Source organism: Oryzias latipes, chromosome 9 (genome assembly GCF_053564925.1).
Source record: "Oryzias latipes strain Hd-rR chromosome 9, Olatipes_Hd-rR_3.1".
NCBI classification, from domain to species: domain Eukaryota; kingdom Metazoa; phylum Chordata; class Actinopteri; order Beloniformes; family Adrianichthyidae; genus Oryzias; species Oryzias latipes.
Genome location: NC_136245.1, coordinates 14,539,802 through 14,564,919, shown reverse-complemented (window position 1 = coordinate 14,564,919; position 25,118 = coordinate 14,539,802). Strand labels below are relative to the sequence as shown.

General features: G+C 38.4%; 3 protein-coding genes across 22 annotated transcripts in view; all 3 read left to right on the top strand.

Moving 5' to 3' along the window:
• Positions 1 to 4,909, top strand: part of adgrd1 (adhesion G protein-coupled receptor D1) — a 44,443-nt gene extending 39,534 nt beyond the window's left edge. For both annotated transcript variants that reach the window (XM_011479428.4, XM_011479427.4), the window contains 7 exons: positions 31 to 97; positions 304 to 370; positions 1,720 to 1,811; positions 1,911 to 2,037; positions 2,133 to 2,174; positions 2,346 to 2,438; positions 2,532 to 4,909. In XM_011479428.4, coding sequence (XP_011477730.1) covers positions 31 to 97; positions 304 to 370; positions 1,720 to 1,811; positions 1,911 to 2,037; positions 2,133 to 2,174; positions 2,346 to 2,438; positions 2,532 to 2,627 — 584 coding nt within the window. In that variant the 3' untranslated portion in view covers positions 2,628 to 4,909. The remainder of the gene's footprint in view (positions 1 to 30; positions 98 to 303; positions 371 to 1,719; positions 1,812 to 1,910; positions 2,038 to 2,132; positions 2,175 to 2,345; positions 2,439 to 2,531) is intronic.
• A 336-nt stretch (positions 4,910 to 5,245) lies between these two features.
• ulk1a (unc-51 like autophagy activating kinase 1a) lies at positions 5,246 to 18,879 on the top strand. Of its 5 annotated transcripts, none has more exons than XM_011479430.4 (27): positions 5,246 to 5,741; positions 5,821 to 5,913; positions 6,027 to 6,068; positions 7,203 to 7,235; positions 7,335 to 7,371; positions 8,120 to 8,293; positions 8,415 to 8,488; positions 8,576 to 8,677; positions 9,771 to 9,829; positions 13,409 to 13,491; positions 13,575 to 13,625; positions 13,724 to 13,812; positions 14,004 to 14,154; positions 14,234 to 14,288; positions 14,393 to 14,479; positions 14,646 to 14,771; positions 14,854 to 15,002; positions 15,429 to 15,529; positions 15,695 to 15,822; positions 15,998 to 16,113; positions 16,304 to 16,429; positions 16,597 to 16,751; positions 16,855 to 17,027; positions 17,102 to 17,220; positions 17,446 to 17,603; positions 17,708 to 17,792; positions 17,927 to 18,879. In XM_011479430.4, exons 1-27 carry the CDS (start codon positions 5,652 to 5,654, stop codon positions 17,968 to 17,970), a joined length of 2,700 nt encoding a protein of 899 aa, XP_011477732.1. In that variant the 5' UTR covers positions 5,246 to 5,651; the 3' UTR covers positions 17,971 to 18,879. The 5 variants fall into 5 exon arrangements, with proteins under 5 accessions (XP_011477732.1, XP_011477731.1, XP_078808840.1 ...); XM_011479429.4 differs by having other exon boundaries at positions 17,708 to 17,843; XM_078952716.1 differs by having other exon boundaries at positions 5,248 to 5,741; positions 14,649 to 14,771; positions 17,708 to 17,843.
• Positions 18,880 to 22,465: 3,586 nt separating this feature from the next.
• ep400 (E1A binding protein p400) overlaps positions 22,466 to 25,118 on the top strand; it is a 35,103-nt gene continuing 32,450 nt past the window's right edge. For all 15 annotated transcript variants that reach the window (XM_078952713.1, XM_011479431.4, XM_078952708.1 and 12 more), the window contains exons 1-2: positions 22,466 to 22,661; positions 23,700 to 25,048. In XM_078952713.1, coding sequence (XP_078808839.1) covers positions 23,735 to 25,048 — 1,314 coding nt within the window. In that variant the 5' untranslated portion in view covers positions 22,466 to 22,661; positions 23,700 to 23,734. The remainder of the gene's footprint in view (positions 22,662 to 23,699; positions 25,049 to 25,118) is intronic.

Here is a 25,118-nt window from a genome sequence, read left to right as displayed (position 1 = left end):
TGCTGACTGTAAATTGTGTTTGTGTGGAAGGTTCTCCATTCCTGATCTGTGTCGTGTCCATGACATCAGCTCTAGGCAGTTATGGTGAAATTGATAAGTGAGTATGACCTGCACAGTGAGAATATGAAATCTTTCAATTTCATTCATTTCTAATCACTAATGAAAATAGTTAGAAACAACAGCGTTTAATTTTTGTATGCTCTTAGATTAATAATAATTCATTATTGCATCACAAGATTATAGTTTTTTGTTGTTTTTTTTACTTGGAAATGACTTGCATTTTCTTTGCCTTAATTGTTTCAGCTGCTGGCTTTCACTGAACAAAGGAGCCATTTGGGCATTTGTGGCACCTGCTCTTGTCGTCATTGTGGTAACATGATCTGCAAAATAGCCATTTATATACAAGGGTTATTTTTTTAAAGCAGTGTTTTTTGTGTGATTAATATTTTTGGCATGGTGGACTAATAGGGTCTTTGTAATGCCACATTTTGATAACAGTGAAACACACCACCACAAAAAGAATACAAAATCCATTTCAATAATTCTATTGCTACAAAGTACTTTACTAATTTTTTTAATAATACACATTTCCAATTCAATTTAAAAAAAAACAAATCTGCAATATTAATTTCAATAGATTATTATGTATTAAGGATTAAAAATGTATTTTGAAATGTAATATCTAAAAAGGGAACTTAATTACAAAAATCTAAACAAAAAAAACCTTTTCATGTAATTAGAAATTGACATCATTGCAGTTGGAAATCCCTTTTCATAAAATACATTTAAAACCTTTTTTTTTGTTAATTTATTTTCCCCACTACATTTCTAACATGGTAAATGTCATATTGTGAGGGTTCTGTGGTATAGTTTGATTTTTGTTAGTTTTTGTTTTTGATGGTGTTAAGAGTTGCCCTTTGTCAGTTCCACCAGTTTCAGGTTAATCATGATCCACAGTTTTCTTCATTTCATTAAATTGTCCTCAGCCCATATAAGTTTCTCGTTTTCAGTCCCTTATTGTCAGGTCACCTGTTCTGCTTTGTGTCCTTTTTTGATTCTCCGAGGTTTTTGCCATGTTTCAGTTTATTTATTATTTCTACCACCATGCCTAATTTCCTTTGTTTTGGGTCCTACACCAGCAATTCCTGACACCTGTGCTTATATAGAGCTTTTCTGCCTTTCTTGAAAGCCCAAGTTGCTTTACAGTCACAGTACCACTGACCCACACATATTTACACACTGATGGCAGCTCCACTGCCTTACACTGGTGCTAACCTAGAACCACCAAGTCCAATGTGGGGTTCAGTGCCTTCCCCAAGGACATTTCAGCACATGGGTGGGCAACGCAGAAACCAAACATGCGATTTTTTGATGAGAGGACAACTGCATACTGCAACCTCTGCACTACGGCCATCTATTTTGGAATTGGATTTGCTCAATCATTCACATGCGACATTTAGCTTTTGCGTGAAACTTTGGGGCCTTAAGCAAATTGAAAAATAAATCAGCTTCTTAAATGTAGCAACAAAGGGTCTGACTGGATGGGTCGTGATGTGTTTCCTTTTACTTCCAAGTTCAGCTTGCCTGCCTTAATTAGTAACCTATACTCATGGCCTCCATTTTCTGGAGGATTTGGGTGAAAATGCTCAGTCTGTGGTTTTGCTCTGATCGAGGAAATTGAGTTATATTGCATAGAATAATCTTCAACCATATGTCCAGGTGAACATTGGCATTCTGATATCTGTGACCAGGATCATATCTCGAATCAGTGGGGAGAATTACAAAGTCCATGGTGATGCCAATGCAGCCAAGTGAGTTCATTTGTTTTTTTAAGATCAGACTATTCAAATTATAAAATACAACTGATTTTAGAAGTAGTGACTACATAATACTTGTGTGTTTGCTTTAAGGCTCACTGTCAAGGCTGTGGCTGTGCTCCTGCCAATACTGGGTATTTCCTGGATCTTTGGTGTTCTCGCTGTGAACATGCACTCTTTGCCATTCCTATACATCTTTGCTATATTCAACTCATTACAAGTAAGTTTGTAGACATTTGATTATTTTCTATTCGTCACAGAAAATGTTTGCAATCCCTTGTGAATCATGGGTACCCTTTTTTCTAATCATTTCAGGGGTTCTTTGTCTTCTTGTTTCACTGTCTTCTTAACTCTGAGGTATGAATCAAAGCTTTTCATTGGTTTATTAATTTGACTACTGGCTCATTGTAAAAGGGAATGTATTGTCATTAGAAATAAACATCACTGCAGTTGGAAGTTATTTCAAAATAAAACTGACCAGACACTGGCCACTGTTAAAATGGGTGGTTCTTTTCTTTTGTTTTGAAGGTCAGAGCTGCATTCAAGCACAAAACCAAAGTTTGGTCTCTCACCAGCAGTTCCATCCGAAACATCAATGTGAAACCATTCCACTCGGATATTGTGAGTCTTTATAATACACACTTCTACCCAAAAAAGTGGTAGGCTCTGATGTTTAGCATCTGACGCTCTTTTTTCGCCCATCATTTGATACAGATGATTGGAAACAAGGAGGGTGTAACCCCCACTAAGATGAACACATGGGACAAAAGCACCAACTCAGCCAATCGTTTTGACCTCTCCGCCATGTGAACCATTTCTCTTTGTAGCAGTTGAGTAATCTGTGGCTAACTGGAGGGAAATATCCTCCCATTGTGTTATGAAATTAGCTGTGTGCTCATCAAACTCAATACAACTTTTTTGATGTGTACCTTGACCTTGTTGAACAGGCTAAAAACTGTCTTTTACTTTTTTAATTAAAAAAAATGTTTTCTTTCACAGAAAAGTTATAGACAGGAGGACATGAAAAATATCTACAAGAAAATGTCTCTGTACCCTGATAGACACTGTGTGTGACTGTTTTTCCCCATTTATCTATTTCACAGCCCATCTTTACACTTTATGAAAGCTTGTTTCTTATCATGGAAAAGACTCATAAAGCTCCAGATGGTGTTTAATAAACCATATTCCATAAAAAAATTGGTAACTATAGATAACTATGTTCAATGTATTAAATTTATGCAACCTGTACACTTTTTAAAAGCAGTATTACAGATTTTCAAAAAAAATCCTGTGAAAACCAAACAAAATATCTAAAGACAACTGAACCCTTCATATTAAAACATGCTAGGAAATCACTGAGGTTTAATTTAGCAAGAAAACAAAAACCTCGTCAGAAATGAAACCAAACAATGATAAACGTAAGAAATACACAAAAATATAATAAATAAGGCTAATGTATCAAATAAATTCATAAAAAGTTCAGACAACAGCCAATTTATGATTTAGCCATTTCAAAAATGTTGCAGTATTTTGTGAACTTTTACAATCACATGTAGGAACATTACACAAACAGTTTAAAGAGCACCCTCTTATTCAGCACCATGACAAACATCTTCAAAACAATAAAACATTTCTATTCTGTTTGAGTGTTAACGCACAGAACACTGGTATACAGTGGCTAGATCTTCACTCCTTTTTGTTTGTGGGTAGAACTTGGTGTGAGGTGTTTGTGTTGTTTGCTGTGTCTGGTTTTTATTGAAATATGGCATTGTGTAATATTTATAGAGCATACATTGTTCATTAAGTGCCTAAAGGGTATTTGTTTGAGATGTCCGTCTGATTTCTTGCAAATAAGCCAGGTTTGTGCTTTATAAATTTTCATGATCTTTAAGGTTTTATCTGAGAATGATGTGCCTTTTGAACCTTCATTAAAAAAATTCACCACCAAACATTTTCCTTGGCTAAATGCAAATTTACAGCACACCCTGGAGTTTTGCTAAGAAGTGTCAAACTTGTAAAAATATTTGCTTTTACAAAGGAGATTATTGTTTTCTGATAGTCATTTAAGGTATGAATTTTATTTTCCCACTCTGAAATATTTTAGCTTTACAATTCCCACATATTCTGTTTTTTCCTTACACATTGTACTCTGACTTATTTTGTTTATTACATTTGCTTTTATTCTTGTATTTAATCTAATATGAAACTGTGGATAGGACCAGAGGAGATTTTGTCCAGCTATCAAATGTTTAGAAAAGTATAAGCAAAAAATATGGTGTTCTTTTATTTTCCAACAACCATATCATGTAAGCAAATGGACATCCAGAAAGATTAACTGTGATATCAAATTCCAAGACTACAATTAATTTACACAGACAGCACAAAGCATCAGCATTATTAAAGCACCATTCATTTCACTCTGTTATTGTATTTATTTATTTTGTGATTCATGCCGCTTTTTCATTTGGCATGTCCTCTCAAGATTGATATTCCTTTAATAACTTGATTTCTTTTCTAAAAAGAAAAAAACATGTTTTTTCCATGTTTTCTATTGTGATCAGTGTTGTACCCTTTGAATTGACCTGACAGAACAAGTTAAAAGAAAAGAAAAAAAAAGAAAAAGAAAAAAAAAAGAAGGAAAAAAAAGAATTGGCCTGACTTGCATTCTTGCTGTACCTCACATCCTAGCATGCTGCCACACAAGTAAGCTGTGCTATTCAATGTGTAGAGACTATTGTTTATGTAAGCAACACCCTTCTGTGATTTTTTAATGTCATTAGTAGATGTATTTGTTGCTAATATCTTTTAAACCTTCTGAGTTTTTGTATATCATAATATATTGTTCTGCAACACATTGACTCAAGCTTATTGCTGTTTTTCCTAATTGTGAGACTTTTCAAAAATGTTCTTACACTGTGCCAACATAAGAATTCAAGAAGTACTTACTGTAATTCACTCTGCTTCATTTTGTTTTTTTGTCTAAATTGAAACATTTGATCATTCGTGTCCTTGTGTGTAACCTTTTATGACTGTCATCTTATGGTACTACAGTTCAATGTTCCATATTAAAACTTGTTTAGTACAAGAAATAATAGTCTTTTTTTTTTACAAGATTTCTGACTTGATCCATTGCCTGTGCTTGAGGCCACTGTATTGGACTGTATTTCGATTGCACTCAGTGTACGCTTCACTGCGCACTCTAATGGTTGTTTTCAGTTCAGTTATGGGAAGGATTTCACCTTCTTTTAAACATCACTAATGTTTTATACCGTTTATATCACATCTGTTAGGTCATAGTTAATAAACGTTTTTTTAAACAATCATCTTTTACAGCTACAATTATTTATTGTTGAAAGAACCTTCAGAAGCTGAATCTTCGAGCTGGTCCTGAACGCGCCACCAACATAAACTTGGTCGACGCGTGTGCGCATGCTCACCATGTGATATGAATAACCCAGTCAGATGCTTGGATAGGTGAGCGCTACTACAATGTCTGAGCTCAGAGTTTAAATAAGAACTACCTTAAACAGCATTTATGACACTTTTAACTGTCCGACAACTTCATAAGCGCAAACGAAAATAGATTTTAGTTATTTAATGAGTCGCTAACATTTGTCTCACACGCGTTATTACATTATTTGTGTTGAGAAACCTTCATTCGTAATGTTGGCATCGGTGTTTTTCCACCATTGGGAATTGTAGGTGTTCACTTCGCCTTTTTAGCTAAATGACATGGGATTTAGCGGTGTTCTGGCGTGGGACGTCGGGTCTCCTTCAGCTGAAAAGTCTTGAATCGGTTCTAATACTGGGCTGCAACACATATTTTCAAAAAGCATGGAGTCTGTTGGGAAGTTTGAGTTCAGCAGGAAGGACTTAATTGGTCATGGTGCCTTTGCAGTCGTGTTCAAAGGCAGACACAAAGAGGTAAGTTTCAAATCTGCAGTTGTTATTATTGTTGAAATATGCAGGACATTGATCTTTTTTTATTTATTTTATTTTTAAGAAACACAGTTGGGAAGTTGCTGTAAAGTGTATCAATAAGAAAAACCTTGCCAAGTCCCAATCTTTGCTAGGAAAAGAAATCAAGATATTAAAGGTAATATTTTTCAATTTCTCATTTTTTAATATTTCTCATTTTAGATGTTTTTTTAAATAATTTGTCCAACTTATATGTCACTATTTTAATCAAATATTCTTCACCTCGTATAGGAACTAAAGCATGGGAATATTGTAAGACTACTAGACTATCAGGTAAGGCAGTTTTACCATCTGTCATCACTGTTCTCGTGTGTTTATCCATTAGGAGCTGACTGAAAAACAGAGTTGCTGTACCAGAGATCTTCTTGCCAGATGATGCAACTATTGACATGTTTGCTAAACACCGTCCACCTCCTGCTTGGCTGTTACACATATGTGTGGGGTCTTCTCTAATTTTAGCTGTAGTTGAACATTATAAAACTAGTTGATCTTCAATTGGGGATCCAACTATGATGTTATAATTGTTTAATGTCCCAGTGTGTTTGTGTGTTTAATGCACAACAGCTCACAAATAGCAAACACCATTAGACATCTGTTCAGAGGACAGGTCGCCCTGTGTCTTTGTGCTCTTCTTTTATCACCTTAGGAACACCTGCCAGACAGTAGATACGGCCGAGCCGATCTTTCTTTGTTGAACAGATGGCAGGGTGCAGCAGGTTCAACTTGTGACTCATGAAACACACTGAAAGTTTTTTTTTCTTCACAGCAGAATGAACACGACACTGTTGCTCTGCTCTGTTGGCATTCTTGTTGTTTGATTTGTTGTTGTTGTTGTTGTTAGTCACTTAAATGTTGTAACACCATGATAGCAACATGTTTTATGCAACAGCACGTGGGCTAAATTGATGTTTCTATATAGGGAAAACGGGGCCTTCATCTTGGTGAATCAATGACACCCTAGACTTGTCACCCTTTTTGCGTCACCGCGTATCACATCACGACACTGCCACTTTTCTGTGCTCATGCAAAGGGGCGGTGAATTGGGAGGAGTCCTTGAAGATTTAGGGGGCCCAGGGGCTGCACGTGGGCTTCGAGGGGATACAGTTTCACAGAGTCACCTCTTTCAAACAGGCCAGAGTTTCAAGAAACTCTTCAGTGACAGCCGGCAAACAGTGAGCTCTGTTTAAAGCTTGGCATGTTGCCACTAGAGTAACTTTTAGTGCAGCTGTTGAGGCACGGATGGCTTGTTGATATAAGTCTTCATCTCTATGCTCAAATAAAAAGCCCCACGCATTTATTTAATTATTCTTATTAACTATTAGCTACATCTTCCTTCACACACAGTACTGCTGTGTCATGACACATATGTTGTTGACAGTTTGTATTTTTGTCTGGTTTTGTCAACAGGAAATTGGAGGATGCGTGTATCTTGTCATGGAGGTAAGTGTTTGTGGTCGGTTTTTCTCTGCTGATGCAAAGATTTCCTGAGACGGCAGTAATGGAAGTGCTTCAGTTAAAACCTGTCCTCCTTTGTTTCAGTATTGCAATGGGGGGGACCTGGCAGAATATCTTCACTGTAAGTGCAACAAAAACAAAGCTCAATGCAAGCATTTGAAGCTTTTGCTTCATGCTTTTTATTGGGGGGGGTACTCTGAAGCCACGTACAGACTGCCCTTGGCAACGTGTTTTCAAGCGGCCACTTCCAGTCAAAGGTCTATATAAATGTACAGAGTTGCACCTTTCAGGCTTCCGCATTCAAAATGTTCACATTGACGAATATTTTCCAACCGTTTTCAGCTTTCCATACAAAACAAAGGTAAACCAGGCTGAACTTGTGCCCAGCTGGAATTATATAACACCAAGTTTTTCATATATCTGAATAGAGCTGTGAAAGACAAAGCCTGGAGCAAGATTCCCTTGACTTTACCCCAAGCCATTCCAACTGTAGGCGGCGGGCATGCACTAGTAAACAGTGAAAAGGGTAGAAGAAGCCCCCGCCGCTTGTCCAGTGTGTTTTCCTCTTTGCCAAAGCTTGAAACATATTAAAATGATGATCCTCTCTGCCAAGAAATCACGTATTTGCTGCAAAACTCTCAGTCTCTTTTGGCAAGGTTGACAGATAGACTCCACCCATCTGTCACTCATTCCCCATGCTCTAGAATCCTGGCAGCTAGAAACCCTGATGGATTTGGTGGGGTGGGGTGCTTGTATGTAACATTATTATTTGCTAAATATTTGTGTGTCATTTAAGGCAGGTCCAGGAATCGTGTATTTATATGACATCTTACTTCTGTATAAACTGACATCCTCTCCCCCATCAACAGCAAAAGGCACTCTTAGTGAGGACACGATCCGAATCTTCCTGCAACAGATTGCCCAGGCCATGAAAGTTCTGCAAAGCAAAGGCATCCTTCACAGAGACCTGAAACCCCAAAATATTTTACTCTGCCACCCAGAGGGGCGCAAGTCCAGTTCTATCAATGCCAGCATTAAAATAGGTAACCACCTCAAGCTACCAGTCAAAAACTCAGCAAAAAGGATGCATGATTGAGTGGTTGATTTGGAGGATTTATCATTATTATTTATAAAAAAAATTAAAAGTACATGTCTAACTTTCAGCTGACTTCGGGTTTGCACGGCATCTCCAGACAAACATGATGGCTGCCACGCTGTGCGGCTCTCCTATGTACATGGTAAACATAACTCATCTGATTCTCTGCGCCATTCCTTTGCCGTTTCACTGTACCTGTGAATTGCCAGCTGTGTTTGTCTTGATGCAGGCTCCTGAGGTCATCATGTCACAGAATTATGATGCCAAAGCCGACCTGTGGAGCATTGGTACCATCATGTACCAGTGTCTGACAGGAAAAGCACCGTTTCATGTGAGTTAAAAGAACGTCCACATGCTTGTTTTTGGGTGCTGATAATTGTTTTCCTGAGTTCTCTTACACAACCACAAATGTTTATGAAGCTGTTTTTGCTTTAGTTCCTGGAAATGTCAAAGTAATTGCTGGTAATCCTTAATGTGATGTACTGCTTTCTTAGCATGGTGTAACACCGTGAATCATAACACATTTATAAAAAAAACACCTGTTGGCTGGCTGCCTCTTCCTGAAAATGATAGAGCTTAATTACTTGTCTTGCTTTCAAAGGAGGGGGGTGGTTATGCAAAAATGGACTCAAGCCATTTGCCTAAATCTAGAGTAAACAGTGTTTCACAACCTGGTGCCTCTTGTGATCCTTTTGAACTGTTATTCACTTCGTCGGGCTGTAACTTAGACACACGCCTGCATTTGACTTCCTCTTTGGTGCTTGTTTCAGGTCCAAGTTTCCTATTTATCAACATGACGATGCTAGCTCACAGGCTGTTTTTAGAACTGTTAGACCCCCTTTTTTCTGGAAATGAAAGATTATTTTATCTTCTGTTTACAGAGAGTGGGTACAAAGGGGCAAGGGTGGCAACATACAAGCAAAATAAACTCACAAAATCACTTGTTCAAATTTCAAGCAAAGTCAATCTTTAGAAAAACATAATTGCTATGAACTGAAGTCCATACATACATAAATGCAATCCTTTTTGCCTGTGGTTAAAAGTTACATTTCTATCTTTTCAGTCTCCAAGGCAGGTAAAATCATTTACATAACATTTGTACAAATGGGTTCATTTACATGGTTAACTCTTTAAAAAAAAGAACCAGTCTAAATTTAGAACATTATCTAAATTTGGGAAAAAAGCAGGCAGAGAAAACATGCTTTGCCTGGTGGTTTAGCTGCCAAAACATTTGTCTTTGTCTTTGCCAGCATCATCAAACATTTACAATGTCTCGTTTTAAAAAAAGCTACTTTTATGCATTTCAGTGTTTCTTAGTTTGTAGTTTTAACTATAGGTTTGTTTAAAAAGTCCAGCTCAGTTCATTCTGTTTCGTGTTGAAATAAAACATGGTTTTCAAATGTCACTCTTGTTTGTGTGTTTAGGCCAGCTCTCCACAGGAACTCCGTCTTTTCTATGAAAGCAACACAACACTGTTACCCAGGTAAGCTTATCTCTGTGTGTCCTTCACACCTTACAGTCATATTCTGTGCAATGTCCACATGCACAGTGCATGATGGGTTGTAAACAGGCTGTGATGGTAAATCTAGCAGACATGATGCACCCAGTTTGCTAATCAATGTCTTCCATTTGTGTGGTTTGAATGCATGTGACCAAGCCAGCAAGTTTCCAGAGTTAAAGTTAGCAGCCAGTAAAAGCCTCTAAAAATAGTTCTAATGGAAGAAACTGATCCAGACACCTGATGAGGGCTTTCAGATCTAGAACGATATCCATTAGCAACTCACACAATGGTGTTTTGCTTGTTGGTTTTTGGAGGGGAAACATGCAACTTCTTTAGGATCTTATCAGTATCATTGACCTATAGAAACATAAATTCTCTGCAGGTTGGAAGAGGATTCCTTTCAGTCAAATGTGTCCTTGATGCTCAGAACTTAATCCTGGAAGGAATTCAGTCACGTGTAATTTTACTTTGTTTGCCCGTTTTGTTCATGTCCCACTTTGCTGTCCTATGTATGGCTCACAGACTAGCATATCTTTGGAAGTGATAAAGCTGGGGGATAAGATAATCCATGTTTCTAAGTAAGAAGGCCCTGTTTGGGTTTTTTTCTGACTCTATTTATAACCCGCTCTGAGGTGCCAGCTAGTGGCCTGTGCAGCTATCTTTTTTCCACATGACCCACATAACTCAACAGAGACATAAACACACAATGTCTGACGGACTTTGAGTGTCATGTTTCTCAGAACATTTGTGCCAAAGCTAAAAATTAAACTAAAAAAAGAAATGTATTTTGCAACTCCCAATGCATGTCTAAAGTGTGGGTGACTGAAATATTTTTAAAAGCTCACATATTAGCTGCAAAATGGAAAAATATGTGAGAAATAAAATCCTCTGTCATTATTTAGACTACACTTATGCACCATGTAAAGCATTTGGCAGCAATCTAACTATCCTGGACTCCTATTTTAAACTCAAGTTCAAAAAGGTTTGAGTGATTTTAGATCAGTTAGTTTAAATGCCATTACTCTGACTTTCCTTTGGTTTTATGTCATTGCTGACAAACTCTAAAAAATGTTAAAAATATAAAAAGAATTGGTAGAGAATTAATGTAATTTCATAAATATAATTTTAGGTGATTTCTGTCATGATTTGTGGTAAGTACAGAATAATGGCATAAAAGGGACAGTTCAAGTAAAGTAAAACATATGTGAAATCAAGTAGACATAGCTTTACTTTAAACCTAGGGTTATCAAAGTGGGGCCAATGGTGGCCTGCGGGAATATTTTTTGTGGCCCTCAATAAAAGGAGCCAGGAGAGCAGGTTCCTTTGAGGAAAAACGTTGTGTTGGCGAGGAGAAAAGGCGCTTTCAAGCTAAGCGGACAAACGCTTACTTTGTCGTACCTCAAGGGCTGGATGAAGTCCTGCGCCTGATTTGCAAGCAGGTAAAGAATTCAATATAAATCGTGACTATGATACAAATCGTAAAGATTATGACAATTTTACCGGCGAGGAGCGCAACAATGAGCTCCAACAACTACAACGAGGCAATGCTGCACAACAGATCATGTTTACAAAAATACCTAAGTCCAGTCAGTGAAGCTGTGAAAGAAGCTATCTACGTTGTGGCTTTGGAAATGGCCCGGCGTAGCTAGCACTTAAGTGACGGGGAGTTTGTAAAAGAATGTATGCTGAAAGTAGCTAACATTGTTTGTCCAGAGCAAAAGAAAAAGTTTGAGGAAATAAGTCTGTCAAATGATACAATTACTAGACGAGTAATATCAATAATAATGGATTAGATTTATCTGCGCTTTTCCAGACGCTCAAAGCGCTTACAATGTGTCCATTATTTATTTACTCCTCATGTATACTTGATGATGACAGAGGCGTGGCTGCCAATTTGCGCCTACGGCCCCTCTGATCATCACCGGGACATTCACACATATTCACCTTCTATTGGAGCCACACTGGAGGCAAGGAGGGTGAAGCGTCTTGCCCATGGACACGACAGTTGACTGGAGGAAGCGGGAATCGAACTGCCGACCCTCGATCATTAGATGACCTGCTCACCCTCCGGAGCCACAGTGGCTTCTTCTACACTCCAGCAACCTCCGACCGCCACTGGAAATACATCTGGAGGGCCTGGTTAACTGGACAAATGACGTTTGGTCATTAAAGTTATTAAAAACAACTTTTTCTTTTTATCCATTTTTTTTCACCAAAATTCGCTCCAAGTCTAATGTCGAGTTCCTAATTTGGCCCTCCACTAAAAAACTTTGAGAACCCCTGCTTTAAACCACATGAATGTTACTTAAGTAGAAATAAATCATCCAAATATTCACTCAAGTAAAAAAGTAATTGATAAAAAATAACTACTGAAGTAATGATTAATAGTTTAAACTGATAAAACAGGGAAAGAAACTAAATACATGTACACATTCAGGTATTTTCTGACATAAAAGCTACATTTTGAAAAAACTTCATTATTATGAACATCTCATTCTTTACTGCTTTTTTTTTTAGCATTATTGATGTATAATCTGAGATTTCCTGATGTTAGGTTTGTGGTCAATATCCTAATGCTAATATTTTTTAACAATGTGTCAGAGAATATTAGTTGGTTATTCAACAATTGGTCATTCACATTCACTGCTTTACAAGCGTTACAAAAGCAAGTTTATCATCTGTTGTTGGGATTTTAAAATATTACATTATTAAAATACCGTAACTAAATCAGCAGAACAGCAACGGTTTTTGTTTTACTGTTCTGATCTATCGGCCCATTCCATTTTCCAATGTGTTGTAGAGCATCTTGTCAGGCAAATTACAGACATGCATTTCATCTTATGATTATCAGTTTAGGTTTAAACCCAGGTAGTGTTTCTTTGAATGTTTCTATGCCCTGACACAAAAGTTAGAATCAGCACAACTAGGTCTGTGTTTGTCAACTTCATTTGTTTTTAATGTTTTTTAAATCCTTTCTCCTTTAGATTATAGAGCTTTTGCTGATGTGTCGAAAATAAAATCAGAAAATAAAAAAATGTTTAATTGGGAAATGTGTATAATTCCCTTTTTATGCAGAGGTTTTTGATAATCTTTTGAACATAAATAAAAGTGTTAAAAAGTCACTAGATAAAAACAGCCCAATCCAGCTGTTAGAGTTCTGGTTTTCCATCGTAGTAAAAAAGATATATGTCTACAAAGTGTTACTTGCAAAAATGTGTAATGTTAAATGACCAACTTAATGCGAATGTGAAAAAAGGCTAAAGTTAGAATTGTCCTGGGTGGTGTTGACTACTTTTGATTTGAAAGTGTTCGGGTCGGACCACTGAATGCATTGGTAGATAATAATTAGCAAAATGAAACTTTCCGTGCAACGCATTAAATATATTAACGCTATGTTGTTTTCCGAAGGGCAAAATGTAAAATGTGTTTTTTTAAGTTGTCTGAATAATAAAGAGATTTGTTTTATTTTTTAATTTTAAAACTATTCAAAGTTTGATAAATTTAGGATGGAAAATGTACATAAAACCTTAAAATAATCATTTAACATCTTTACATTCCCAGTATCCCTAAGGAAACTTCTCCTAACCTAAGACACCTGCTGTTGGGGCTTTTGCAACGAAACCACAAAGAACGAATCACTTTTGGTAAACCCATTTATTTCTTTTGAAAATCTTTGTTAATGTTTTGGGCTTCAGTATTCTCATATTCATTTAACTTTATATTGCAGATGAATTCTTCCACCATCCTTTCTTGGAGACAAGCACATCCACAAAGAAATGTACGTTCTAGATGTTGTGTAACAGGGTATATATAACAGGTTTGAATCAATAAAGGGTCTTTCATTTAACACACTCAGATGTCATCTTTTTTTCTCAGGTTTGCTTGTGGCACCAATTTCCTATCTCACCTCTGCTTCTGGAAGCTCTTCCAGCAGCTCCTCCACATCCCAGCTGGCCTCACCTCAAGTGTGTTTTGCTATGAACAATCACTCTCCTTAAATATATATATATATATATATATATATATATATATATATATATATATATATATATATATATATATATATATATATATATATATATATATATATATATATATATATGCTTGTGGTGTATTATCTACATTTGAATTTCTTATTTCTTTTTTACGCCTGAAGTGCTCTGACGGAGAGACGCACCAGCCCAAAGAGATGCACTCACCCGCAGAAGACACTGCAGGCTCCCTTCTAAAAGAAAAAGCCAATCCAGACATCAGAAACACACTGTCATACGCAGAGGATTATGTCATGGTGCCAGCCCAGTATCTTAGTAAGACGTTCAGCCTGAGCCTTTTGGTTTTTTTAGTTAATTTTCCATTATCTTAAAAATTATTGTATCTGTTTTGCAGGTGAATACACATATGAGATGGAATCAACCAATGAAAGCTGTCTAATGTGTAGTGGGTATGTTGTCAATTTTGAATAGCATCTCTAATTTAAAACGTAAGCAATGTTTGTTAGAGCAAAAGCTTTGGTTGAAGAAAAAGCTAACTTATTTATTTTTATAGGAGCCCAAGACCGACTGTGAGAGTTACTGGAACCACTAGAAGGGCATCAAACCCTTCTCTTTTGCATTCTCCCCCCAAGCCTTGTGGGTAAGCTGTGTTTCTCTAGATTTATGTGACTACCACTGTATCAATCTTCATCATTATGGCTGTGTTTTTACATTATTATTATGTCAATTTAAACATTAGTCATTAGTACTCCTTGCTGCACATTGTCCTGTGTTTAATTTATTGGGTTCATCTGCAAACCACGCAGCAGTCCTGTTAAACTTGATGGCCCAGCCCGCAGCAAGTCTGTACCCATTCCTGTCCCGACTCAGATCCAGAACTACCAGCGTATGAACCAGAACCTGCAACATGCAGGCATGCATGGCTCCACAAGGCATGTGCATATAACCGTGCTTTCTCTGCAGTCTGCTGAAATGACTGTCGTCTTTTGTCTGATACTGACTGGTGTCCCTCAGGGCAATGGCGTGTTGCACTTTGGGAAGCAGAGGAAGCCGCGTAGACTGTGGAATGCGTAGAGCTTCAGCTCCGGCCATCGCCTCTTTCGCTACAGCCAACTTCTCAAATGTGATCCCTGGAGGTCAGATACAGCTGTCTTCCCCACTAGGTAGTTCTCTCAACAATTTATTTGCCCCTTTTCTAACTGCTTTTTAGATGCAGAGTATGAAACGTTGTTAGCTCAAAACATGACGACTTCTTGTCTGTCCGTCCTACATCGTATCATTTCTTTGATCTAACCCTTTCTACTGATTTATCACAAAACATGAACTAATACTACACAAAACTTTTATATTTTACATTTTACATTTTTTTTGTTGTTGAAATATTTATAAAAAATATTTTTCATCTTATACTTATATACAATGAAGATGTGCTGTTGTTTTATCTCTTCTTTACTCAGGTCACATTTTATTTTTCTAAAAACTTACATTCCTGAATGAAGCTTGTCATCATTATACTATGTAACATGATGCTAAAAAACTTAAATAGCAATTTTTTCTAACATTGACTCTATCTTTTTATATTTGTGTAGTTGGACAAATCCCAAAGACTTTAGAACAGAATTTTCCTCTCAGCTCAAGAACTGAACTCTTATCTGTGTTTCCTGATGTACAAGTCACCACCAACCCCAAGGTCAGCTTTCATTTAATCTCTTGGCTATTTTTACCATCACTGTCTTTTACTTTTTAGTTCATATTGACTGCTTAGATTTAACACTTGGTATAGCATCTAGTCGATCACTAAGCTCTGACACTGTAACAATGAAAGGCCTAAAAGCTCTTTTTTTTTTCCTTTCAGCACCTGGATCAACCTAAAAAGCTAAACTGGACCGAGACGGTCCCAGACCTGCAAGGCCTTTACAAATTTCCTGCCTTCCAGACCAACATCGACCACAAGTCAATGCATAAAAAAGGCCCTTTTAAAAGGTCTGAGCAAGTCATAAAGACAATATGGTGTTTAAAAGCTTTTCTTGCTGTAAAACATTTAGCAAAACTCGTTCCTTGGAGTCCTCACTTTTTAATGAGTGTTTGTCACACAAAGATGCACTTTGAGATGTCAGACAGAACTAAGGCTTTGGGTATTTTTATGTTTAACATTCAGATCTCTGAGCACTGGAAGGTTATCTGACATGCTGCTGAAGGCGGCCTTTGGTGCCAACCTTTTTGAGGAGGAAAGTGATGAAAGCTTCGGGACTGACAAAAGTATGGATCCAACAGGTATGAGATCAGGTTCAGGAAAACATTTTGCATTTACAGTTTCTTTATCAGAAGGTCATATTGGATGTGTCAGCACTGTATGAATAATAAAATACATATTATATGGTGATTTGTAAAACTCTTTACTTATTTTGGAGGTTTTCAGTGCAATGACCACTCTTGACCCAACTCTTTGTATTTGTCTCCACAGCTCCACCTACTGGAAGTTACAAATGCTTTCAGTTCTCAGACAGCCCCCCTCCTGTAGTCTTCACCATGGGCTCTCCTTCCCAGGGAACCACTCCTCCTGATGCCAAGGTATCGAGGATGTTTTCAGGTGGGTGTTTGCGTTTTGGGTATTTATGATTTATACTTCATTGCTCAAGATTTGAAACTTGGTATATTTATCAGATTTAAATCTCCCTGACCTTTATTATGTTTTGTTTTCAAAAATACTCATTTTGGTTGCTTTTAGAAAATCAGCTGTTTTTCTCTGAAATTCAGGCTCACCCAGTCATATCAATTCAGCCTGGCTACTTAACAGTCGTACCCCCCCACGAGGAGCCCGGAGAAACAGTGAAACTGATGCCATGGATACAATTCTGCACAGAAACAGTTTGTTCCACCTTCCAGGACTCCCTGAAGATACCCTCATGGAGGTAGAGCCACTTACTACTAGCATCTGTTTGGCTACCATTGTAAAAAAAAAAAAGAGTTGAATTACATTTGACCAGTCATTTTGGTGTTTTTTTTATTAATAAGGAGGCTCATTTGGATGCCCTGAGTGACTTGCGTTTCACCTTGGCTTTTGTCCACTGCATCATGGAGCTGGCTTCTTCAAAGGATCCCGAGCTGGAAGCCTGCAGTTCAGATATTTCCTTTCTGCAGAAGAGTTTGGTGACAGATCAAATCAGCCTCCTGAGTAAAGAATGGAGGTGAGAATGGGTGTCACAGCATTTCTGACTGTTTTTTTCTTTTCAAACCACTGTAACTATTTGTTATGTTGCAGCTTTGCAGAACAGTTAGTTTTATACATGAAAGCTGAGGAGTTTCTGTCATCAGCACTGCACACCGCCAAGGAAAATATTAAACAAGGCCAACTCCAGCCCTCTTCTATTGTCAAACAAGGTAATGATTTTACAAATGAAGACTTCACCTTTTATGTACTATTAATGTCTGTGGATTCTCTGAAGCCGAAATCTTCCCACATTTACTAAAACAGAGCTCGAATGGGGACTAAATATTAGCCAGCTTTGCAAAAAAACAAAAAAAAGCAGTGGAAAAGGGAGAGGAATACAATCTTCTGCTAAATTTGCATTTTAGTGAAGTAGTAATTGGTCGATTTCCTTTCAGTGATCAGGAAGCTGAACGACTTGTACAAGAGCTGTGTGAGTTTCTGTCGCTCCCTGAATGATCGACTGCAGACCTTCCTACTTGACAAACAGAAGCTTATGGACCGCTTCGGTGGTTTGACAGCAGAGAAGCTCATCTACAGCCACACTGTGCACATGGTGAGCTCTGCAAAAAATATTGATAAGTCTCAAACCCAGATTATATTGTACATTTATCTAGGAGTTATCAAGTAATGTTCCATTTTTTTCTTCCATGCATTTAGGTACAGTCGACCGCTTTAGATGAGATGTTCCACTATGGTACATCCTCAGTCCAGCGCTACAACAAAGCTCTTTTGCTGATGGAGGGTTTGTCCAGAATTCTTACAGAGCAAAGAGATATTGACAGCATTGATAAATGTATATGGTGGCAATATAAAATCTTTAAAATAGCACCAAGCATGTCTTTTTTCCATCTAACTGTCGAATTTCTCTACTTTTAGGTAAGGAGTGTATCGAGAAACGTATCTCAGCTTTGCAGACATAAGAGTCTGTTGTGAGCTTCACAGCTGCATCCATAGTAACAGGAGTACCTTGTATCATCCATTACTTTGGAATGTGGAAAGATACTTCAAAACAAAAGCACTTTGATCTCCTCTTGGAGAAACGACCACTGAAGGATCTACTCTTGCCTTATCCCTACAAGACTGTAACTGCATTAAACGTGCACAAAAACATGACAATTCTGTTTTGTACCAGTGTTCATGAATGTTGAAGTACATTAATTTAATGAATGGTTCTCAGTATTTGCTTTGTTACAGAATGTGTTATTGTGTTTTGTTGTGTTTTGCACCTAAAATGATCAGAGCGACTAATGAGATTATGTCATACTTGAAAAAAGGCTGAGGCTTTTGTTTTGTTGTTTTATATGTTTTAAAAGTTCAGTCAACAACACACGTTTTTTATAAAATGACCAAATATTGCCAGTGGGTAGCATCATCAGAAAAACTGTGCCTCCTTTACATTATTTCATTGCAGCAGACAATGAATTGTAAAAGTCGTGAAACTATGTTCTGATCTCTGACAGAACATTTTCTTTGCCTGTCAGTCTTAAGACACAAATATTGCACAGAGCAATAAAAATACTTTGATATGAATTAAAATTAGGTAGAATAAAGTCATGTCCATTAATTCCTTAGGTAGTAATGCTCTCAGTCATGAGGAACTGCATGTTTATACACCATTTGAGGCATTTTGGTTTTTTTTTAACTTGTCCTTTGAAAAATGTTTAGATTAACCATTTTCAGATGCATTTTCTTATAATTGCTTGATTACATGTTGCATTTATCTGTGAAATTATATTATTTGGTAGTTTTTTTAGATTTAAAACAGCCAAATTGATGAATATGGTTGTAGTACAACGTGTGATGAAAATAAATGTTATTTATTGCCAAAAGACTGTTATGATTTTATTATAATTCAATGTCTACTGTGATCTTAATTGTGCTCAGGTTGCATAGACACCATAAGACTCTCTTGTTATTAAATCACACGTTTGTTGACACATAACATCTTAACCATACTTTTAGCCGTTGGGCTCATTCTGCCAGGTATCTTTATAAGTGTTTTTTTCTCACTCTCTCTCATCTGCCTCATCTGCATTGAAACAGAATGGTTATAAACACTTCTTTACCAAAAGTATCTGCTTACCTGCCTCAACATGAGTTTAACATGATGTTGGTCCACTCTTCTGAGAAGGCTGTCCACAAGGTTGAGGAGTGTGTGTGTTTATATAATGTTGAGCCATTCCAAAAGTGCATTGGTTAGGTCACACACTGATGTTGGTCAAAAAGGCCTGGCTCTCAGTCTCCACTCTAATTCATCCCAAAGGTGTTGTATCAGGTTCAGGTCAGGACTCTGTGCAGGCAAGTCAAGTAAATCCACACCAGACTGTCATCCATGTCTTTATGTGCACTGGTGCACAGTCATGTTTTAAGAGGAAGGGGCTCCGCTCCAAACTATTCACCCAAGGTTGGGAGCATGGAATTGTCCAAAATGTTTTGGGATCCTGAAGCATATAGAGTTCCTTTCACTGGCCAAGCCCAGGTTCTGATAAACAACCCCACACCATAATTTCTCCTCCACCAAATTGCTCTCTCGGCACAATGCAGTTCAAAATGTATCGTTCTCCTGGCAACCTCCAAACCCAGACTCGTCCATCAGATTGCCAGATGGAAAAGTGTGATTCATCACTCCAGATAACGCATATCCACTTCTCTAGAGTCCAGTGGTGGCGTGTTTTACCCCACTGCATTTGACGCTTTGCATTGCACTTGGTGATGTGTGGCTTAGATGCAGCTCCTCGGCCATGAAAACCAGTCCATGAAGCTCTCTGCGTACTGTACTTGGACTAATCGGAAGGTCACATGAAGTTTGGAGCTCTGTGCAGGAAGTTGGTGACCACTGTGTACTGCTCGCTTCAGCATCCGCTGACCCCTCTCCATCACTTTACATGGCCTAACACTTCTGGCTGAGTTGCTGTTCCCATTTTGATATGATAAAGGTGACAGATTTCTGTGAAATATTTAGGAGTAATGACATTTCATGACTGGATTTGTTCCACGCTGGAATTCACTGAGCTCCTGAGAGTGGCCACATTTTTTCCCAAATGTTTGTAAAAACAGTCTGCATGTCTGATTAGTTGATTTTATACACCTGTGGCCAGGCCAAGTGATTAGGACACCTGATTGTGATCATTTGGATGGGTGAGCAAATACCTTTGGTAAATAGTGTATTAAAAAGGTCTCTCTCACCCTCAGTCCCCTCTGGCTGGTTTTGAGGCCTTGGAGTTTGAGGGTCCTGCGCAGTATCTTAGCTGTTCCTAGCACTGCGCTTTTCTGGACTGAGAGGTCTGAGGTCTTTCCAGGGATCTGTTGTTGCTACTCCTCCAGCTTGGGGGTTACTGCCCAGAGTGCTCCAATTACCACAGGCACCACTGTCACCTTCACTCTCCATACTTTCTCAAGTTCTTCTCTGACTGGTATTTCTCCAGTTTCTCATGTTCCTTCTTCCTGATGTTTCCATCACTTGGCACTGCCACATCCACCACAACAGCTTTCCTCTGTTCTTTATCCAGCACTACAATGTCTGGTTGGTACGCAATTACCATCCTGTCAGTCTGTATCTGTAAGTTCCACAGCATCTTTGCCCTCTCATTCTCTACCACCTTAGGAGGTGTTACCCACTTTTACTGTGTTTTTTTTCCAGTCCATATTCTGCACAAATGTTCCTGTATATTATTCCAGCCACTTGATTGTGGCGATCCATGTATGCTTTCCCTGCCAGCATCTTACACCCTGCAGTTATGTACTGGATTGTTTCAGGTGCCTCTTTTCACAGCCTACACCTTTGGTCTTGTCTGGTGTGGTAGATCCAAGCCTCTCTTGCTCTGGTGCTCAGGGCTTGTTCCTGAGCTGCCAGGATGAGTGCTTCAGTTCTGTCCTGTACGCCAGCCCTTTCTAGCCATTGGTACAACTTCTTGATATCAGCTACTTCAGTTATGGTCCAGTGGTACATCCCATGCAGGGCATTGTCCTCCCATGAGGATCTGTCCTCCAGCACTGTATCCTCTGCTCTCCATTGCCTGAGGCATTAACTGAGCACACTGTCAGTTGGGGTCTTGAGCTTGATATATTTATGCATCTTGGATGTTTCATCCTGGATAGTGGGTTCCACGCTCATTATCCCTCTGCCTCCTTCCTTGTGGCCAGCATACAGTCTCAGGGTGCTGGATTTGGGATGAAACCCTCCATGTATGGTGCAAAGCTTTCATGTCTCAACACCAGTGGTCTGTATCTCTTCCTTTGACCATATTATTATTCCTGCAGGGTGTCTGATAACTGGCAGCGCATAACTTTTTATTGCCCAGCTATTGTTCTTGCTACTGAGCTGGCTTCTCAGGACTTGTCTTACTCATTGGAGGTATTTGGCTGTTGCGGCTTTCCTTATTGCCTGTTCCAAGTTGCCATTTGCCTGTAGAATTCCAAAGTACCTGTCTTCAATGTCTGCTATTGTTTCTTCTGGGAGTGAGACATGAACATCTCCGTCTCTTTCTTCAGACTTTGATGGTTAAAAAGTGTAATCTCTTGACAAGACAATAAATGTAAATCTGGTATTAATTAGCATCGTATGAATATGCGTTCCTGTTACTTTCCTTCTTGGAAATGTAATTTTACGCAAAAACAAATATGCAATTCCTTACAGTCACTTAGCAACCCCTAAGATACTGCAGAGAAAAAAATCCTGGACCCGCCCCTGTTGTACTAATACCTCTACTAGTACCTAATACCATGTGTTTATGATGATATGATAAAAGAAGTGTTGTACAGAGAGCCAAAGCACCAGAAAGAATAGTTGGTAGGATTGCAGGCTAGACGAGGTGTCTCCAGAGGCACTCAGGTTCACAAACGTCCGTGAAATGCTTAGCTGCCACCTTGTAGCTCCCTTTCAAAGCAGTAAAAAAAACTTTGTGAAATCAAAATGGAGCCCAGAATGAACTTAACCGGATAGTTAGTTACTTTACCCAGAGCTGAGCTGTGGTATCTCTCAAAGAACTAAAAAAAGACAACTTTAGTCAGAATCATGGGTTATTAGCACCATCTACTGGCCGTAACTTTCAACTGCGCTACATCAACAAGAAATGATCACACAGATTAAATAAAGTCCCAGGGGTAAGGAAATGACAGAATGGGTATGTAAACTAGATTTGACAAAACATTACAGCCTTAACATTTTAAACAATTTTATATTGGGAATAAACGAATGTATTCAATATACTGTCTGACCTCCACCCAAATTAAAAATGTTTTTTATGTACATTTAATAAAGTAAAATTAGGCAAGGAGTAGAAAAATTCTTATGATTATTATATTTCAACGGCACGTTCTTGTGTTGATGGCATTGAATATAAGCAAAATGGACAAATAAAAAACCTGATTAAAACTCGCTCTACGTCACATTTTCTATCCCGAGGGAAGGGGAGTGACAACCACATCCGGGTCATGCAGAAGAGGTTGCCGCGGTAGCCATATTGCTGAATGAAATTATCTTAGCTCCAAAACATTAAAAGCCGTTTGTCAATATCAGTATTCTATATTTCAAACAATAGAAGCCGTTACAGCATGTTACTCTTTAATATGACTTAGAATTTAGGCAACCCACACAGAGATCCAAGTCATTGTAAGTAACACTTTGTGACAAAATACTTTTATTTATTAGTTCTTGGCCTGTTAGCGAAATTAAGCTAACCAGTAGCATCGGTTAGCACGCGTTCAGCTAGTTTCTAAATATTAAAACGACTTGCTTTAATGTTGCAATTAAAACAAATTGTTAGTTAACCTAAATTTAAAACTGGGTTTTTATTTTTGCTCAAATCGTTGTCCTGTGTTTACTTTCTGTGTCTACTGCCAGTGAAATGCTACAAGAATAGCTCTAGCCACTGTCAGTGTTGCGCATGTAAGGCAGCATGAAGTGGACGTCAACATTGAATATTGTGAATAAAGTCTTTCACGTAAACACTTCTAGAAAATGTAATTTAATGTCAAAATCAACTGTAATTTACTTTACTATTTCGAAGGATATTTTTAATGTTGCAAATCTTTTTGTAGTTGATTTGTAATAAATTAAGATAAATAATAATGGCAACTTGGTGACCAACCACTTGGGTTTTATTGTTTTGTTTTACCTTTTTGCAAAGTTGGTAGCCATGTCTATTGTAGCAATGATGTTATATATGAAATATTCTGTTACCTATGATTGAAACTTAATACAGTTTCCCTTTTGCAGGTAACTTTTGAAAATGATACTGGACAAATATAGTTATCTTTATTATCTTCTAGTTTTGTAGTTCAGGGTTTTTATCAGTTTGGTTTCTTTTGTTTTCTTTTGTAAGAAACTTTGTGAGACTTTATAAGTCTAGAATATTTCCTTTTCCAGTTTGGCCATCATTTCTTTATTTTTCTTTCTGATGAGAGTCATTTTTGATTAAAGATGTGTTGTGTTATATTAAAGGTTCAGCAATGAATGGCTTGAAAATGTTATTTATCCGCTGGACACTTATCAATAGCAACACTGTTGGCATTAAACAAAAACAATTACAATTACTTCGTTTTTTTCTGTTTGATTATATTACTACCTATGAGTCGCCTATTGTTTAATCGGATTTTTATGTTTGGTGGTGACAAATCTCTGTTTTGATTTTTACTATTATTTTTACAGATCGTTGTGTTGAGGCATAGGAACGGTGTCACGCAATGCACCATGGAAGTGGATCGCAGAATATGCAACGACAGCTTCAAAAATCCAAGTCTGTCAGTGGGTCAGAGGAGCAGCAACAGCCATCCTTGGCAGCTACACAGCAGCAAACAGTTGCCCACCCTCAATCCCCTGTGACCACCTTTTCCTCGGCTGCCAGCCCCTCAGCCCCCCAGTCACCTAATTATCAGATAATCATGAGCCGGAGCCCTGTCACAGGACAGAATGTAAACATTACATTACAAAATGTGGGGCAGATGGTGACTGCTAACCAGCAGATTACTCTTACCCCACTCCCTATCCAGAATCCAGCGTCGCCTGGTTTTCAACATACAGCACCTCAGTGGAGGTTTGAGCATGGTCCGTCCTCTTATATTCAGGTGACATCACCTGTACCCCAGCCCATTCAACCACAAAGTCCCACACAGCATAGTCCCATTCCAATACAAGGTGTTACAAGGCCAGGTGCTCCCTCAACAGCATTGGGTGTCTGTGGACAAAGTCCAACACGATTTGTGGATGCTGGCATGTTAGTTCGACAAATCAATTTAGGAAGTCCATCAGGAGGAGGACACTTTGTCTATCAGGAGGGGACAGGGTTGGCCCAGATTGCACCGGCTACAACTGGCCAAGTACAACTGACCTCTCCAGGAACAGCAGGCTCTGTGAGGGAACGTAGGCTTTCTCAGCCTCATTCTCAGACTGGGGGCACCATTCACCACCTTGGACCTCAAAGCCCTGTTGCCACTGGTAGTAACCTTTCTGCTCTGGGCAACCCTGGCCACATCACCACTTCAAACCTACCTCCACAAATCAGCAGTATCATTCAAGGACAGTTGGCACGCCCAATGATATTTGAGAAGACTGCACAGGGTGTAGTTGCAGGAGCAGCAAGCACAGCTACAGCATCATTTAGCATACCCTCCTCCATTCCACCCACCAGTCCATCCCTCTCTAGTCCACCCCAAGGGGTTCCAAGCAATCCTCTAACATCCACCACCATGACTGCTGGCACAGTGAAAAAACAAGTTGCCAAAAAGTTAGAGGAACTGGCACCCTCTACCCCAGAGATTGCCCAGCTGAGAAAACAGTGCTTGGACCACCACACCAAGAAGATGGAGAGTCTAAAAGAAGTGTTCAAAGAATACCTGATTGAACTTTTCTTTTTGCAACACCTTCAAGGAAACATGATGGACTATTTAGCGTTCAAGAAGAAGCCTTGTGTTCCTTTGTATACTTACTTAAGACAGAGTGATTTGGATCTAGAGGACGAAGATGAAGAAGAGGAACAGTCAGAGGTCATTAACGATGAGGTATCACGATAGCTAACTTTAAAAACCAAAACACATCTTATTATTAAATTGCCATTCATGACATCCAATT

Coding starts and splice junctions, on each gene's coding strand:
- ulk1a (XM_078952714.1), top strand. CDS start 5,652: ATGGAGTCTGTTGGGAAGTTTGAGTTCAGCAGGAAGGACTTAATTGGT. Junction 7,372..8,119: donor CCTGGCAGAATATCTTCACT/GTAAGTGCAACA, acceptor CCCCATCAACAG/CAAAAGGCACTCTTAGTGAG. Junction 8,489..8,575: donor GCGGCTCTCCTATGTACATG/GTAAACATAACT, acceptor GTCTTGATGCAG/GCTCCTGAGGTCATCATGTC.